The sequence below is a fragment of the Euwallacea similis genome, chromosome 5, assembly GCF_039881205.1.
Source record: "Euwallacea similis isolate ESF13 chromosome 5, ESF131.1, whole genome shotgun sequence".
In the NCBI taxonomy this organism is placed as follows: domain Eukaryota; kingdom Metazoa; phylum Arthropoda; class Insecta; order Coleoptera; family Curculionidae; genus Euwallacea; species Euwallacea similis.
The window spans coordinates 2670293-2689158 of NC_089613.1; the positions used below are offsets into that span (position 1 = coordinate 2670293).

General features: G+C 35.4%; 2 protein-coding genes across 6 annotated transcripts in view; one reads left to right on the plus strand and one right to left on the minus strand.

The window, feature by feature from the left end:
• Window positions 1-18866, minus strand: part of fidipidine (coiled-coil domain-containing protein 93) — a 242044-nt gene that overhangs the window by 131902 nt on the left and 91276 nt on the right. The window lies entirely within an intron of this gene.
• The window catches only part of LOC136409302 (uncharacterized), a 157973-nt gene that overhangs the window by 81926 nt on the left and 57181 nt on the right, over window positions 1-18866 (plus strand). The window contains exon 1 of one of the 5 annotated variants that reach the window (XM_066390714.1): window positions 1742-2050. The exons of the other annotated variants lie outside the window; for them this stretch is intronic. Within the exon in view, the coding sequence (XP_066246811.1) occupies window positions 2006-2050 (45 nt within the window). The 5' untranslated portion in view covers window positions 1742-2005. Of the gene's footprint in view, window positions 1-1741; window positions 2051-18866 lie in introns of those variants that run through there. 5 annotated transcript variants of the gene reach the window in all.

Sequence of the window (18866 nt, forward strand, 5' to 3'; positions counted from 1 at the left end):
GTTCCCCAGGGAAGAATGTCACATAAATTTTATTGGATTTTGCTAATATGCATTTCGGAATAAATGCCGGAACTAGAAAGCCGATACTGACAGCGTACAGGCATGATTTATATTTGATACGTATATGTTGCACGAGGGCTGGAAAACGCAGGTTGTCACAAAGAAGGAGATTTTTAAGTCAGTTGCAATGGTTCAACTAGGAATAAGAGGCATTGAATCGATCATTTGTGATTGTCCTCCCAAGCACAAAATTACAACATGTGTCACATGTCGTTAAAACCATTTTATGCGACACACGCAACTTCTTAGGGCAGCGTTTTAAAGAAGAGTATGGGTCCTCCGTTTCTCGCATAAGTGTTCATAAAAGTCCTCTCTCTATGGCCCGATAAATTCAGAGATATCCTAATGTAGTCCATTAAGTCCGTTGGGCCTGTTCCGGGAATCTGGGACGTGTTTGTGTTTACCCGAACGGCGAGGGACTCGGTGTTATTGTTTGTGCTCAATTTTAGGTCACTGAAGGCCTTTTTAATTGACTTCATACATAGAAATCCTATATGGTCAATAAGCTTATAATGGATGCTGAATTCTCCACGGTAATGTACAGTTTGAGTTAAACATGGCTCATTAAATGAAAATCCTCTCTCCAACCCTTCTTCGTGTTTCGATTCACAGTCGCTCCTGCATATTAGGCCCTGCAATTTTTCCTAAAAAAAATGTATTAAAATTTTGTAATATTTTCTTAGAACTCATTACACAGCAACTGTCAATATTTTCTGGTTTCCTCTTTACTTGAGTCGAAGTGTCTAAAAAACCGATCCCGCAAATCTTGATATCTTACAATCATACTATTTCTTAAGGAAAGTTGTCCAACAACTGCACAGGGTGCGGAAATTCTAGGAGAAATCTTATTCGTAATAAGGGTAAATGTTCCTCCACTCCCTAGACAAAAGAGTAGACATCTTTTTGCGTCTCCTCGTTATTATGATATGACTTAGAGGACTGGGAGATAAGGATATGGAGAAATGACTGGAGTGTTAGATTAATGCCGGAAACTTAGAAAAAGAATCGTCTTGCACTCTGTTAGAATAAAAATTTAAAGGTTTCCAATTTGGCAGGAAAACATGTTTTCAAAATTCGAGTAAATGAAATTTGACCCTATTTGGAGCTCCACTATCGGGATCTCGGTAGCCATAAAATATACGAGGTCCGTTAAATTTGAGCAAAATTGAGCAATTTGGATTTCAAGAATATGATCTCGGCAACCATTATCGACTCGATTTTGTCCCATAGAAGCAGTGGTGGGTTTTCATAGTTTTGAATTCACCTTTTTTATGATTAGTAATCCTGAATAAAATGGATGTAGTTTCAGGACACTCTTCTCGTCTGCGAGTTGATAATTAACAGTTGAATGATTATGGCTTTTCACCCAATGTATTTTTTACAGGTCCACTATTGAACCCTTAATCAAAACGCTTCGACACCGTCTATCACAACTCAATCTCTTACAAATTATCCCCAACGTTCACCTTCCTAATATTGTTAGCATCTGTCGGTTATTTCTCAAAGGGACTCCCCCACAACAAGATACCAAACTAAGAACACCCGGTATGTAAGTTTGTCAGCTGTAAACACATAACATATTACATAGAATTATGTTGGAGCCCCGACGGCGCCCATGCGCTTTCCCACCCTTCTCTGGAGGGCCCGTTTGGCCGCGTGGCTTTCAGAGGGTGTTTTAACGTGGGGTTGATTGCATCACGGCGAATTTCCGGCGAGTTTCGATCTAGAACGATAGTGAAAGTTGTTTTTAGTTTACATCAAGTTCGGGGGACGTTAAAAACCGTTTTTGCGAGCGTCCAGCAGGGAATGAAAGAAGGATTTTGTTGGTTTGGATGATAAGTGGGTGAGGACTGTGGAGCTGGAAACTTTTGTGGGTTAAGTGCCAAAAGGGACAGAATTTTTGAGTGGAATTTTTTTTGATACAAAGACTTGGGTTTCCTCATGAATGGGCGCCACTTTAACCAAGAGTTCTAGCCGTATTACTCCAAAAGTAAGTTGGGTTCTCACTGTATAAAAGCAGCTTTAGGGGTACAGTCTGGTACTATGTGTAGAGAAAAATGCTGACAGTGGCTCTCATTATATAACTCACAGTGTGATGACTTTCAACAGTCTCCACTTTTTTAAGGACTTTTGAAGGCATCCCTGGAACTTCACTTATTTCAATTGTAGTAATGGAAATTCCAGTTTTGGCAAATATTTAAATCTCCCAATTCAAAATTGCCGAAACTCGGGAAAAGTGGAAGGGCAAAATAAAGGGAGCTGTGAAGGTGTTGATTGATTCACACTTTTTGCAAGAATTCCAATATCCCGCTATAATTTATCAAATAATATATCAGCTAAATCACCTTTACCTATCATCATAATTTATTTTGTTTTATCAGGATTTATTGTCCTTTATGAATACAGACAGAGCTACATTTTGCTCACATATCACACTGTTTGCATATTCCATGATACGTACCGTATTTACGCGTTGATACTAAATCAACTTGGGGGTATCTTTTCCCCCAAGTTATGAAAGTGTAATTCATTAAATTGTGGGAATTTTGGGGCCATTAATTTGCTTGCGAATGTCATACGGAAAGATTGAACATTTTTGTTTAGATATATTAAAAATGCATAAAACATATCTCGCGGACTGATAATCTTTATCCTAATATGTATTTATCCTTGATGGATATTGAAATGTGAAAATTATATCTAGAGAATTCAGAACAGGAGGAGCCTCCTGATTGGAGAATTTCAGACTTGAGCATATCAATCATGTTGCATTGAAGGTTTTTTCTTGTTCTTCTTCTGGAGAAGTCGGGAAAATCCAGGGCTTTTCCTAGTTTCTCCAAACTGAAAATAATTGAACCGACTTGTTCCAAACTCTAGGATTTACGTAAAAAGGGATTTAAGTGATTTTGCTAAAAGATCCAATGAGGATTCAGAATTTTTCCAGGAACAGGGCCGAGTTTTAGATTACACAAAGTATTTACACTCCCCGGTACGATCACGATAGCAATGGTCAAGAGGTAGCATCGTGATATTTTGTCTTTCATAATGGTAGAAAAATATCAATTTAAGGCACCTTCGCTATTATATGAAAATTTCAAAAAATCTTTTCATACACAGAAAATAATTTACGATGTTTTTAATAAGATTTTATAGGATGTATTGTGGGTGCATACATCGATAGACCTCGATAAAATACGCAGAATATCACTTTCTACCGAAGAAGGTGTCACATATTACGTGGAAGATAAGATTCCGGATGATTAGAAAGGTCTGAGAAATCCGACTTGAAACCCACATTCTGGAGATTAAAAGCGCATATCTTCGGTGGTTAAAAGCTCCTTAAAAACAATTTACCTAATTGTCCGTGCAACCGTCTAAAGATTAATTAATTTCAGTGAAATAGTCCCTGTTGTTCGACCTTCCATGTGTAATGCAATTTTATCGTCACACGGCCCAGCGTGAGACATGCATGCGAAAAAACTGAAATATTTTTATTTTGTTTTTCTCATAATAAAGCCATGCCGTAGTCGTTATATTGCCCTTTAAGGCCAGCTGTATGTGTGTATACGTTTTCCAGAGTTTTTATGGAATTGATATTAAGCACGCGTCACGCACACCCATTTTTTAGGTGGGTATATTAAATTAACCTGCCCGAGACCGCATATCCTTTTTGTATGGTAAACGATAGCCTGTTTGGTTTTTATGGCATAATTTCAAGTTGTCAGATTATTACGATAATGGCGTATTCTATGATCGGCATTCCGTTTTTCTGCGATGAAATAATGCCGCAAATGATTCAAAAGACAAGGGAAGGCCGCACATTGTTGGAATTACCGGTGGAAAAAGGCTCTGCATATTGTATAGATTGCAAGCTTTTCGGTAATTGATCACTTACGATGGGGATAGCTAAATCTCCACGACGCTTTTGAACGATAGGATAAAAAGCTTCCCCCCTACTCGCCTATTGACGTTTCTGGGATGTCAATGATTCCGTACATGACAATAAGAGATGGAGACAACAACCCCAAAATAATCTTTATTTTTGTTTAAAATTACAATTTCCATATCTGCAACTGTGCATTTTGATGCTGTAAAAAGAACGCGTTTTATACAACTTACACATCCTATCGAGTCGGGAAACCAGAAAAGAAGTTGCAGCGGAAGAGGTGATTTATTGACAATTTTTCCGTCAGCACAGAAAGTTAAAAAGTTAAGAGAAACCACTTTGATTGAATTGCAACGGCATTTTAAGATCTTACTAACTTTAAAAGTATTTCCAAGAAATTGAATATGGAGAATAAAAAATTCACATCTCAGTACAGTATTTTAAAACGTTATTTCAAATAACCGACCAAAATCTGGGCTATCTACTTAAGGGATTTAACCGCCCCGGGACTTGTGAATATACGTAAACTTCAAGAAACTTTTCCAATTTGTATTTATCGGCCCTCGTTGCATACATTATAAAACTCCGAGGTTGAGGGAGACATGGAGTAGTGACATAGAAGCCCATCAGGGAATAATATATCAAAGTTTTTGAGACAAAACTAAACCTCGAAGATACAAAAAATGAAAAATGATCCGCATCACGTTTTGAATAACAACAGCAGCTCAGCGAGGTGTCACTAGGGGAACATACATAAATTAATGCAAAATGCGACTGAAAAAACAAAGAGGGGCATGTGAGAAAATAGGATTTTCATAAAGTAGTAATGGCAGCAGATCGTGAAAATTTCTAATTTCTGGGAATATTTTAGTTTTGTTGAACACCTGTGGTTTTTCTCAAATTGGAAGTCCACAAGAACATTGCTGCTTATTATGCATTTGAAATTAATGCCGAAAAGAGAAAAAAAATCAAATTTGGCTTAAATAAAAGACGATGTGTTTTTCTTTTTTTTTTATTTGTTTTTCTCTAATTGAAATTAAACTGGACGTACCTAACAAAAATAAAAATCAGACTTACCAATTTTAACTCGCCAGTTTATAAGGACGGGCAATTTGGGACGTTTCGTTCGAAATAAAGGAAAACTCTTAGATTTCCGCTTAGTACGCGTTTGAAAGCAAGGAAAAAATTTATAAAATAAAAAAAAAACAAAATCTAGCAATTACTTTCCCTTAGGAAATGATAACTAAACTGGAAATTTGTTATGCTTCTGTTAAATACAATTAGCAGTGCCGCGTTGGCATTATTCTACCTGTAAACCAATCTCAAAAGGAGAAAGTTCAACAGGAGATAAAAAGAGAAAAACTCATTTTCACTCATTAAATAATTGCTACACTAGTAACTTGTTATTGCCGGTTATTTTATTTCGCCTAAGAAGCAAGCTGCCCTGCTAAGACCCCTCTGAATAATAAAAATTATATCGCTTTAAAACATATAAAAACTCTGGAGCATTTTGCAAACGCAAAGTTCACAGTTCTCAGGCGTACCCGAAACGCGTGAGACTTGAAACATGCATGATGAGACTCGCAGTAAATACTGCTTGAAGACATAATGGCACAAATCAATTGGATATACACGTATGTATGTGTCACGAAGAATTGAACACCAGAACACTTTTGCATACAAATCCATTTAAATTCATTTGATTTGCGCCATTATGTCTTCAAGCAATATTTACTGCGTGTCTCATCATGCGTGTCTTAAGCCTCCTGCATCTTTAGTGTGCTGGCGGCCTTCGACTAGTTTACAAAACGCTGTAAAATCTTCGTACGTTTCCAAGCGATACAATTTCTATTGTAGAGCTGAGTGTTAGCAGGATAGCGTCTTTCTTAAGCGAAAGCGAAATAAAATAATCGGCAACGTAGCTGTGTTTCTAGTTTCAAAGGCTAATGGCGAATTATTAACGCAGCTATTGTTTAGTGAGTGAAAATGAGTGTTGCCAGGCACTTCCTTATTTGCTTTCTCCTTTTGAGTTCAGTTTCACTGCAGAATAATGATAATGTTGCATTGCTAATTTTGTTTCAAAGAAACATAACAAATTACCGGTTTAGTTGTCATTTAGTGAATGAAAATGAATTGTATTAGATTTTGTGCGATTTGTATTGTATTAGAACTTGATTTTTTTTAAATTTTATGAATTTTATTGTTCTTTTTTATTTCGATATCATTTGTAAAATAAAAGGCAATATGGGGTTTCCTTTGTTTCACATAAAACAAGGCAAACCGTTTGCTTGTTTAATGAGCCAAAAGATGATTGCCGCTGCTGATGAGATGCTGCAAAATTTTGTTTTTCTTTTTGATTGTTTTAAGTTTGATTTCGAATATATAACAAGCGTCAATATAGGAGTTTTCCCGCAGGAGACGAATTTAAAAAAAAACACGCCATCAATCAATCCCCTCTTTTTTACACGAACCAAAAGGCCAAATTTTGTTTTTTTTCTCTTTTCGACTTTCATTTTAAATGCATAATAAGCGGCATAATATAGTTGTGGAATCCGTAGGATTATACAGTCCTTTTCACACTCCAAGTATGTATATTTGTTGAGTTCATTGGACCGTATGATTTATATGCACTCCAAGTAGTTAGTTGTTGAGTCTATAAAGTGGTACAATTTTTCCGCACTCCATGTATACTGTTGCTGAGTCCATTGGACCGTATGACCTATTGGGCACTTCAAGTAGATAGTTAATAAGGCCATAAATATGTAACTGAAATTCCTTATTGTTTAAAGAATCGTTTTAGGGTCTCTGTATTCTTGGATATTCGCAGGTTTTCGTAGATTTAGGCCAATGTCTCGAACAATCATCGATTTTTTTAAAGTTCCATGGATTTCCGGTTTGATGGAATATTCGTTGGATTTAAACAGATGTGCGACGAAGAATCGCACACCAGAACACTTTCGAGTACGAATCCATTTAAATTCAATTAATTTGCGTTAGTATGTCTTCAAGCAGTATTTACCGAATATTTCACATTGCATGTCTTATGTTTCATGCAGCTTTTGGTAGCACTTTGGTATGCAGCTCGTAATAGAAGGTCAATACACATGAAATAATAAATTGAAATTTCGGGCAATAATAATATTTTTCTGTCTTTTTAAAAATATTTAGAAAATAATTTGGAACATGAAATCGAACTTCAGAATCAAAATCGGGCCTTTGACTAACTTATGATCGGAATGGCAGATACTTTTATGATGTGATGATTAAAAAAATATCAAGCATCTTTACGGTACCATGGAGAAAAATTCATTTTTTATTTATGGAATCCGCTTCGAACTTCAGGAGAAAGCTCACAATTGTCTTCTGGAATAATACGAAATAGTTTACTCCATAATCCAAACATTGAAGTCGATAGGTTTTGCGGTTCAGAAGGGCCGACCCAAAACTCTTAACAGAGTTGTTTCTTCCGACAATTACGTTCATTTATGTCTTAATGCTTTTGTCTTCAAGTCCAATTTAAACTTTCTACTTCCCCATCTGAAAGTTACCCGCGTTCCGTCTAATCCGGAAAAGGCCCAAAAATCCACTCTCACTTTCCTATTATCCTGCATTTATTGAGTTTGTTGAGCTCTTGTATGCTCATACTTTAAAAAAGCACCACCATTAACCGATAATTTGGTCTCTAAGAGTTTCGTCAAAAGGAAGGTTTATTAAAAATGTACGAGTTCCATTTTCCTCATGGGTGCGTCTTTAAGAGAAATCTTTTAGGTACAAAGGAGGGCGTTTTTGAGTTCCGGATGTTTAAGAATGGAGGAATGTATGTATAAACTTTTATTGCCTGTTCAAAGTCAATATTTGATCTCTTGGGCTTGACTAGAAAATTGGAATAATTCAAAGATGCAAGGAAAAGTGTACAATTAATTTTTTAAGACAATAAATTGCCAAAACGACCCTCTTGACACCGATCCCCGACTTCACTTACAAAGGGTAAATAAATCTAGAAATAAGGAAAAGGAAACCGCCGGCACCGCGAAAGATAAACACTATATCTTTTGAAATTGACATTGGGCTTCTCTTCGCAATGTAAATTTATCTTGAATTATTCATATAATTAGAATAAAGCTCCTGCGAGGCTGCTTTGTGCCCGTTTTCCTGTTGACTCTCGGCAGGATGGCCTTTTCCTACGGGGGCTGTCATCCTCACAATAGTCCCAACTTCTTGTTTCAAATCAAGATTAAACGCGAAATTTTTAATTTTCTTTTGGGTGACACAATGGATTTAGAACTGGGGCGAGTTTGCTGACAATTTAAGTTGACTTTATCACAACCTTTCACGAATAAATTTAATAATGTTTAAAAGTGAGACATCTTAAGCTTAAGATTACCTATACCTTTATTTCTGGTGCCTAAAGCTCCACTTCCTTCTTGCAGTCTTCGAAACTTGCCAAGTTTCGCTCAAGCAAAATTATTTATTTGTGAAAGAAGAACTTCTGAAATAGTTCGTTCTTCGTTGGCAACTTTTATAACCGTTTACCACCGAAAAACGACTTCTTTATTTTATTTTTGTCGCAGCGGCTGAGCACAAAGTTCCTCCTCCTTTGCTGGACGGCATTGATCGATGCCTTGCAAAATTGAGATTTTACGACAGCAGATACTCCGTCATATAATTGCACCACTAGATCGATTCTACTGAGGACCTATTTGTAGAATTTCATCAGTTGAGGGTCGTAAAAGGTCAAAGAAGAAATTTACGATAGCGAATTTTCAACTAATCTTTTTTTATTATAGAATTCAGTTCAAAAGTTCTTTAGAAAGTGCAAAATTACCAAATGTCTTCTCCTTCTATAGGGTCCTGGTACTTGTTAGTTGACGATTAAACCAAAGAAATTACTGAAAATCTCACATATAAATACTTCATTGACGTACCAGCTTTTTCAGGAAAATAATAGGTCTTTTGAAATTTGCGAAGTGAGAGGAAAAGAAAAAAATGAATTTGTGATCTGGTAACAGTGTCTACAATTTTCATAGAAATAAGGGATTGTCCGAAATTTCCAAAGTGGAAACACCAGGTTTTTTCCCTGGCATTTAGCATTTTTGAGGCTCTTTCAGTACGACACTGATATTTACTTACCATCATTTATGGATTGTTGGAGACACAGTCCGATAAGCTAATTTGCGAACATATTTTCTGGAAAATTATTTAAAAAATATATTTCCACAGCTGTCTAAAAAAGGCAACTTTCATAATATTTTAACTAAATTTTAATTTAACTGAAAACATCGTTTTAATTTCTAGAGAGATCACATCTCTAACGTTAACTTTAATCTCTAGAGATAAAAGTTTAACAGTGACCCATGTATGCAACCCGCCGTCCACGGGAGTGTTGCTAGAAGTATGTGAGTAACCTATTTAAAAAAAAATGAAACCCGATAGCAATAATTGAGTCATGGCGTGAAGCAGAATGAAAGATGACAGAAACTGCATGTTTTATGACCTATTTCTATCTGTTTGATAAGTTGATGGAACTGAACATTACCCTGTTTTGTCGGTTTTGTGTATACTTCGCTACCTATAATAAAATAATTTAATTACCATTTATATCATACATAGTCGTAGAAACAGTACAGCATTTTACTTGTTGGAAATATTTTCTGTATTGCCAAACGAGGAGAAGCTGAGAACTATTGTCATCACCCGTTGAACGATATACCAATGAGATAATAATCATTATCGCACTGTTCATGTAAAGTAAATATTATAAAATATGACCGCTGAAATAAAAATTTACTTGTCGGGCCATTGTTAACATTTAATTACCTGTAGATTTCCACAAGGTACTTGAAAGTATTAGATATTTTAGAATATCTGGCTACTTTAAATTACATGCCATTTGTTGGCTAAATACGCCTTCAATTTGAGTATCGTAAAGCAAGTCACATTCTAAATAATTCGAAAATCAGTCGCGTCATTTATCATTTAACCACAAATTGCGAAGTGTCTGTTTCCTGCAGAATTTTTCATCAATAGTTGATTTCTTTCAAACTTCGGGAGATTCTCGAGAAGCTGGAAAATGAATATAATGCAATAATCTTTAGTGATTAATCATACTTATCATAGCATCCAGTACTTCTCTTTATGACGAAACTTCGTTCCATTTTCCTGCCTACTCTCCAAGCTCCCACTTAACTTAATCTACATTTAGAGCCATCAAAACATAAAATATACACCCGATCCATTTCCATCCAGACCCCCATATCTCTGGAAAATCCGGGCCAACGAAGTAATTCAATTTTCGTCGAAATAAATTATTCGCAAAATCACAATCTGTTTTTTAAGTAAACTCTTGGGCCCGGCTTTAATCGTCGTTAAGGCCTTTAAAGAGTAGCCCTTTTTGACTAACAGGCTTAGGACTGCGGTCATACATGGGTTTAAACCGAATTTAATACGAGCAAGGCGCTCTCATACACCTTGACGATAATAAGGTTTTGGTCCTGGGTCATAAATGCCATCCGGTGTTGGAGAGCCGTTAATTTGAGTTTAGATGCGAAGCCTCTGGGAATCCCTCAAGGGCCTGGATAAGGACAGGATAATGGAATAATTGATATACTTCTTTAGCTACCTCTACACCCGCTGCTGTATGGAGGGTTTTCCCTCGGCTGCTGTATAAAGTGGCTTCATGATATATTTTAATATTAATGCGAATTCCTCAGATTTACTAAAAACCAAATATATTTTTCCCGGCCACATCTTGCAACGGCACAACTTTTTTTAGGATAAAATAGCACAGAGCCATCACTTATCTGAATCGCCACGAGGTCAACCTTGATTGTGATCTATCATTGATTAGCGATTAGGAAGTATCCAGAGTTTGACCTAGTTTGGAGATCTCTGGAGTAGCTTAGCCTGTACTTTCATAAAATAACTTTTTAGTTTAGTTTCCTATAGTTTCTTGAAGAAGTTTATTGGAAACTTCGTCTCATAATTTCATGAATTTATAAATTCAGTTGAGCGAGCTCAAAAAGCTGACTTAGAAAGACTTAAAGTGGCATGATCGGTGCTGTTCTAAAGTAACTTAGCAACTTGGTTATCTTGCGCTTCCATAGAAAATTCCGACGGTTTCAAATTATTTACTTAAGTAATTTTAATACGATAATATATTACATCACGAGGGCAGTAAGAAACATGTAACAAGCGAGACGAAGGTTTGTAACCGAGCAGCAGGTGAGGCCAATAATAGCAGCGATCGATATAATGTGCCTTCTCTACGATCTGCTGCTGTTTCATAATAAATTTATTGAAATTTTAATTTTGCCAATCTTCAAAGGTCATTTGTTTTGTTTGTCAATGCAGATGTTCTGCTATGGCTCCTTCTAACGCTATTTGAATTTCGAATTTCAGTCCACAGGGAAAAATTATTTTCCCATCGACATGAAGCCCTCAATAGCAGCCTTAAAGCTGAGTTCCTAATTTAATATTGGCAAACACTAGGTAAATTGACTGTTCCAGCATAAAGCAAAAGATCGGAAGCCCGAACAAAGGGCTCCTGGATCGATATAGACACTTCTCCCTTGCTACCCATTGATTTTAAACTTATTCGAGAGGAATTCTTTATCTTGCTGAAGGTTGTATAATAGAAATCTCACGGTTTTCATTTTGATGCGTTGGCTGAATAATAAGGGCCTCGTCTTGACTTCGAGTATTCAAACTTTTGGATGCGCCAAATTTGCGTTTGCCCCCTCACTTGCCACCCTTTGCGCGCAAAACCTAAAGGATTCTGTATGTTTAATGACTAACTGTTGAACTACCCTTTGGACCCTATACATGGCGGTTTTCAATATTTAAACAGTTCGCGTGTAAGGGATTCAAAAGTACATATGTACAGCTGAAAGGGGTGTTCTGTAATCGGAACTGAACATTAAAGGAAGCTTTCAGAAGATGTATTATAGCTTAGGGTTGTGTGCTTTGCCGGCAAATATTGATTCCAGCTTCAAATTAGGTGACAGAGGTTAAAAATTGTGGTAGGAAAATTGCATTCAAAGCCCTTATCAAAATTGTTCCTGGCAGCCAAACCCCAGTCTGCCCTATTGTTTTAGTAAAATATTGGATAGATAAGCTAAAAATCTGCCCTTTTGAAATAGGTTCCCCAGTTGGTTGGAAATGCAAAGCACTTTAGTACACATTATTTGATTTTCGGTCTGTTTAATTGAAATCCTTTGAAACATTATTTTGGCTCTACAGAGCCAGATATTAAAAATTCTTTTGTGTCGTGAACAGAGTTGGATATCCAATATCGAATTACTTCACTGTTGTTGTTCGCTATTTTCCACCTAATGTATCAAATATCCTAAGTTGCAAGAAACATCATTCCATCACAGATCAGAAGAAATCATTATTAAAACTCAACTTCTGTTTTGCATATCTAAAATTACGCATAATGTATGTTTCAAATGTTAACAAGCAGCTACAAAGCAAATTTCCCTGCGCCCTGGCACTTATTTACATTTACAACTTCCTTAGACTCGAAACTTCCTACTTGTACGAAGAAAATTAATTTCGTAAATCATTAATCAGCTTAAAATGAAACACGCCAAGACGTTTGGAACAACATAGTTTTTCGCATAGCAGTCGTGTATAATTAATCTTACAACCAACATTCGTTGAACCAAACGTATTCCATTGAAGTAATTATGAATCACATTTCCAGGATTTACCCTCAAACGCGATGTAGTCTCATGTTTATTCATTATCAAGGCAATTACTTAAGCAGGTGTCCCGATGACCCTTCTTCCTATCGCTAATCTGTGTTGAAGGGCCTTGATGCAATTAACGGGGCACGTCCATCCCTTTAGGATCTGATCGAAGTGACATTAGTCCAGAAAAAGCCACCGAAATTCCGGTTAAGATCCTGGATGCCACATGCCGATCACGTCGTGGCCTGTGGCACGTCCTAAAGTCCTCATGATTGATAAATTCAATTCGGTGGCCTCCCACAATGTGTCAATGTCTACAGATTGCACGGAATTAGGCGACTGAGTGGCTTTTAACCCTTTTTTTATTGAATTATCTCATTTTTTACTTCTATGAATTTTGGCGATGATGGATGAATGTTCGAATCCTCTCCATTTCGACGATGATAAGTGCGGTGTGGGGAAAGCCTTTCGGAAAATGTAACCTGAGTAAAAAAAAGAATATTTGAGAGCATTTCCTTGTTCGATCCCCCGAGATCCAGACGATCCAGAAAGAAAATTAAGCGCGCAGAATTGCCGAAATCTCGAACTTAAACGAGAAAAATCGCGTTGCAGGAGAACACGGACAAAAAACGTTCGATAGGAAGAGATTTATCGAGGGATATTGCCGGATACGTTTTTATAGACACTTTATTCCTAAATAAAAGGGATGTTACGGTTCGCCGACATTACATCCTTTTATCCCTTTAAAATCCCTGCAATTCAGCGCACCTGCTAACTCCCTTACAAATGTGTCGCGCAGAATTATCTTTTTGTCCGGAAAACCATCTATACTGCCAAATAAGATTCCATCCACAGCACGTTCCATCGATAAATGTGTTTTGGGAACTCCATAAAGAAACTAATGTATTTTAAAGAGGGTTTGGTTTCAAGAGGTTTCTGTTCTCAGTTAAGCCTCGATGCCCTCGGGATAACATATATGTACATGGTGCCACAGGAACAATGTTAGTAAAAGCAACCAAGTTCATGTCATAATAGAAAATTATCCAGATAAACATATCTATGTATGTAGTTAACGTATACTTTATTTAATGCATTGTAACAATTGTAAATGTGGCATTGTAACAGCAATACTTTATTAAGGAACAAAGGATCATGATGTTGCTTTTGGAACAACAAATTGCAGAACAACCAACTCTGGTTTAAAAATCATTTGAAAACCATTTTTAAACAGACGAAAACTGATATAGAACAACTTCTCTCTCCGTAAAAGTCTAGAAATTGATGATTTGCTGACCCCCATTGCTTGGAAGATACGCCTGGCGCTAGTCCCTGGATTCTCCAGTATTTTAACTCTAAAAGGAGAATTTTCTCGTTTTCATCCACCGTGAGAATATTTGTTCTGCCTTTATCGTTACTACCAAACACAGTACAAACTATATATCTCAGTTTGATATTAGTGAATCCATTGTGAACGCATTTATAACAACCAATCCCCCAAAATTCAATTATAAAGTTACATCCCATAACGTTAAAAAAAGTTACTTTTAGTAATTTTATCTCAATCGCTCTATTTTTTACTTTTTAGAACCCAATACGCCTTTGAATTAATGTTTATGGGACAGCCTGTAGATATATGTATAGAGATCTGACGAGTAATATAAATCGGTGTGTATCATATTTTTAAGTATTACGAATATCCTTGAAGTAATTGGCATAAATTTACTATTTCAAGTACCCGTTGGATTTTTTTGGGGAAATTGTGTTTTTATGGTATTTTTCACTGTGATAAAAAGATTTCGCCTAAAAGTTTTGCAAATGGATATTAAAAGTACTCATGGGTTTGAACCTAGATTTACTATACGATAGTTTTAGTCTTGTAGATCTACCAAGCTTTTAAATAAAGCTGGAGGAGGGATTAAAAATTTAAGCTTTAACGAATAATTAACGTTTATGAATTTATATCGGAAGTCAAACAAAATAAAACGTTAAAGTGCGAATTTAATTTTAAATAGAGAAGTAATCGTTTGGCTAGTAATTCCTTTATCATACTATTGTATATACATATCACCATTTCTGTACATTTGCCTCATTTTTACGATTCTTGAAAATGTAATGAGAATGTTAATAACTTTTGAGACCAGAAACTCAAATAGAGCTCATCTCATTTTCAAATCCTTTGGAGATTTAAACATTGAGATTTTTTTTTAATATGCCACAATGTAATTGAATTAGAAGGATTAAGTTCGAAATAACTTTTATATATCTTCTATGGTCATAAAGTCAATGAATTTTGAGCAAATGAATGACTTTTGAAGCAAAACTCAGAGATTTTTCTGGTAATGAGCGATAAATCAACTCTAATCATTTTTTCAGTAAGATTCAAAAACCTTAATGCTTTCTGAAGTAGTTTTGGAAAATGTTGTTTTCTCTTCAATGAACAGTTTTAAATCTTATATCAAATCTTGTACCTAGTATTTAAATCTTATACTATTTTGGATATATTATTTTCGCCAGTTTTTGAAAATGCAGTCAAAATTTTAAGTATTACTGAACAGCTCCAAAACCCGGAAATATTTACTACATTAGTGTCTGGAGCTTTTATGATTGATACTTCGAGAATTTATTACCCTCAACGGTACATAAAATGTACGGACTGGACACATTCGCACTAAAATTTCCGATTCACGTCACAAATTACCCAGAAGGCAATGCACAAGACTGCAAACGTGACAAGATAAAATTTAGGCTAAAAGCGTTAAAATTTGGCCTGCTAATGAAAATGCCATGAAGTTTTTTTATCTTACTTTATAACTAACACAAATATAACGAATAATTATTTGATTTAAACTAATAAATATTGGTTAAATTCGAATTTTATTACCGTCAAGTTAGAGACATCACATCTTAATTTACGACGTTGCCGTTAAGATTTTATGATTTATTACCGCCCTTTTGAGTGATTAAATTTTTCTGCAATATCCATTCCTTAGTATTATTGTAAAAACTGTTCTTTTAAGGACAAAAAATGTAATGTGCACATATTTTGCATTTTTTATTCGAGTAAAAAGGCCAAAACATTTGAACAGCCGCAGCAAGGAGTTAATAGCTTTTTTGATAAATATTTTGAAAGTATTTTGAATTCTGATAAAATTGAAAATTTTGATAAAGCATTTTGAAAGTGGACTAAAAAATAATAGACCATTATTACTACGGGCTGCAGTTAAAGAAGTAAGTTAAATCGTAAACATGAAGTAAACTTTTAATTTTCTAATCTAAGCGCGTGACTGCTACCCTAAATTTAAGCATTCCCGTGGTTAGTGCGATTACAAAATCTTATAAACATAATGGGGCAATACGGTCACCCAAAAAGAAACATCCTCATCCAAAGAGGGTTGCAAAGTTGGACATTTTAAACACGGGGGCGACTCGAGAAACGATTTGTCAGATGTACGACGTTTTTTCACGATGTGATAACGTTGTCACAATTGACAGTTGTGACGTGTATGGAGAACTTTATCCCGAATAGTATATAACTTGCACACCGGGAAGCCAAAAGAAAACCTTTCGATAAACTATGCTATATATTAGCATGCACTCTGCAATAAACCCATTCCAATAAATCGCAAAAACCATATAAATTGGCGTTTGCTCGATTATGCCTGTCAAAATTTATGGCTACAATAAATCGGCAAGAACTGCTACCGTTTAATTAATTATTATGTGGTTATCTGCAATTAATAGCGTGGACACTCCTATCATTAAAATCAGAGGGGATTGTTTTAAACTACAAGAATCAATTTAATATATTTTCACGAATTCACCAAGCTCCAAGTTAAAAATTTAACTCATATGTGTGTTGGGCAAAAACCATAATCTCTTAATCCTCGATAGGACTTAGGCCAAACAATGAATTCAAATTTAATGCTGAATTTTAGTCACGTTGCCCTAGATTCCTGTACAAGTGCTTTAAATAACACGCTCGCACGTAATTTTTTTGCCTATTTTTATCAAAATCATATTCCGTTAAAAAATGGTGGTTTGTTTGAAACTTATTCAACACCTCCTTTGCCTTTATAGCGTGTCGATCCCAGCATATAATAAAAGTTAAATATAACTCTGACATTTTCCATTGGGTAATCGGAAGTGCATTTCGCTTTTGTTAACAATTTTGTAGAGATATACGAAGGTTTTTGTTTGTTTATGAATATATTATAAAGTTGTTGCAGTTAAAAATTCATAGTTTTTCGTTCAATCTAGCCGTTTCCATCAGGTTGAAAATTTTCGCTCAGAGGTGTATAACATAAAAAAGTATTCCACGACCAACCCCTGATTACCACATAAATACTTCGCAAGAAGGACTTAACTGGCCCGATAAAACCATATCGTAAATAACGGGGTAATAGCTTTCCACAAAAGAGGTGCGAAGGGACGTCATTCATAAATAAACCGAAACCTGAAAAAAGAAACAGGTAGCCGGTTATTTTTTCCTAAATAGGCCATTACGTATTCTGGGGAGAAAGTAGCCCAGTTTTCGTTGCAGCCGGAAAAGGAAACGGATAAAGAAAGCGTGGCAACTTCTGGAAATGGAGAACGTTTGACTAGCTGAATTCCAAATTATGAAAACTGAATTCATCAACAAGATTATTGAAGATCGAAGATTCCGTAAATTAAACGAGTATTATCCAGAATAATTCAGTTACTTTCCGGTTTATGCCAATCAACAATCAACGGGATTTACATCCCGGTCCTGAATTCGACGTTCAGCTAATTGTATTCCCCGAACTAAAACTCTCAGTGTTTGCATTAGGATATTCTTTCCTATGGATTTAATTAAATTTCCAATGAATTGACACTGTAGTGTGATGATTTGTATTGGGACCCAGCAATAAGGCCTACTATACTGCACCATTGATTCGTACCAAAATACACGATTTCAACTTTAAACATATAAATTGTGCATCAAATTTAACGAATTTGTAGAGCATTCGAATATTGTTCACATATTTTCTTCCTCCTTGCTTATTTGTGTATCGCCATTTTTTACTTTTTTGCATTGAAATCTCTTAAGGAATTAATTCTCTAGAGAGGATGATGGTTAAGGATCAATAGATATTTCCTACCTAAGGTATCATTTTTTTTTCAAACCATTCCTACTTTTTTATTCAGAAAATATCCCTTCTGTTTATGGAATTTTTGTTTATCGATAGTTTTCTACCTTTTTGGTGTCAAATCTACCAGAAAAGTCCCTGCAAAGGGTAATTGCCAAGGTATTTCAAAAATATTTTCCTTTCCATCTCTGGAATATTTCTTTATCAACGACCTAATTCTCTTTTTACTTTAAAACTACCAAGAAACCCTTGACTGACGGCTTGTCCAGATTAAGAAAATTTCTTACGTATCCATTTTTATGACCCATTTTTTAGTTCTTTGCGTTTAAATCTACGACAAAATTCCCTGGAAAAATGAGCACAGTCACATTCAGAAGACAATTCCTGCGTGCATGGATTTATTAGTTAAGGATTTTTTAACTTTAGATTTACAAGAAAATTCGCTGCGAAAAAATACTGTCAAAGGTTAAACGATGCCATTTTCTCCATTAATGAACTGTTTATTTATGAATGATTTTGTTCTTTTTTCTTTCGACAAATTTCAAGAAAATTCCCTGGAAAAGCATCTTGCAAATGTTAAGAAAATTTGTAAGATGTCTCTAGCTGTTTGCTTAACAAGGATATTATATTTTACTCTTTTAGATTGTAACTCTATCAGAAACGTCCTGAAAAATCGTTCATAAATATGTTTCCTGTTCATCGAATATTAATTTATTACTGATTTTTTTTGTTATTTCATTATTCGCCTACTTTTATGATTTCAGATCTACAGGAAAATTTTCAGCGAAGGATTGTCAAGGCTTAAGAGATATTTTCTCAATCCATGCATTGTTCATTTATCGGCGTTATTGTTCTTTTCTATTATTAAATGAACCAAAAATTCCTTGAAAAGACAACTTGTCACTATTAAGAGTATGTCGCCCATGTTGTTGGATATTTTTTCAAAAATTCTTTGCATTAAAATCTGGTAGAAAAACGTTTGGAAAAAAAGACTGCAAGCTGAGGAGATATTTCCTGCAAACTTGAAATGTGTTGTTTTAATATGTCTATCATAGTAGATACATTGTTGTTAATAATTATTATTTTTGTGGTGCCTGCCCGGAAATGCATATCAAGCGTCAA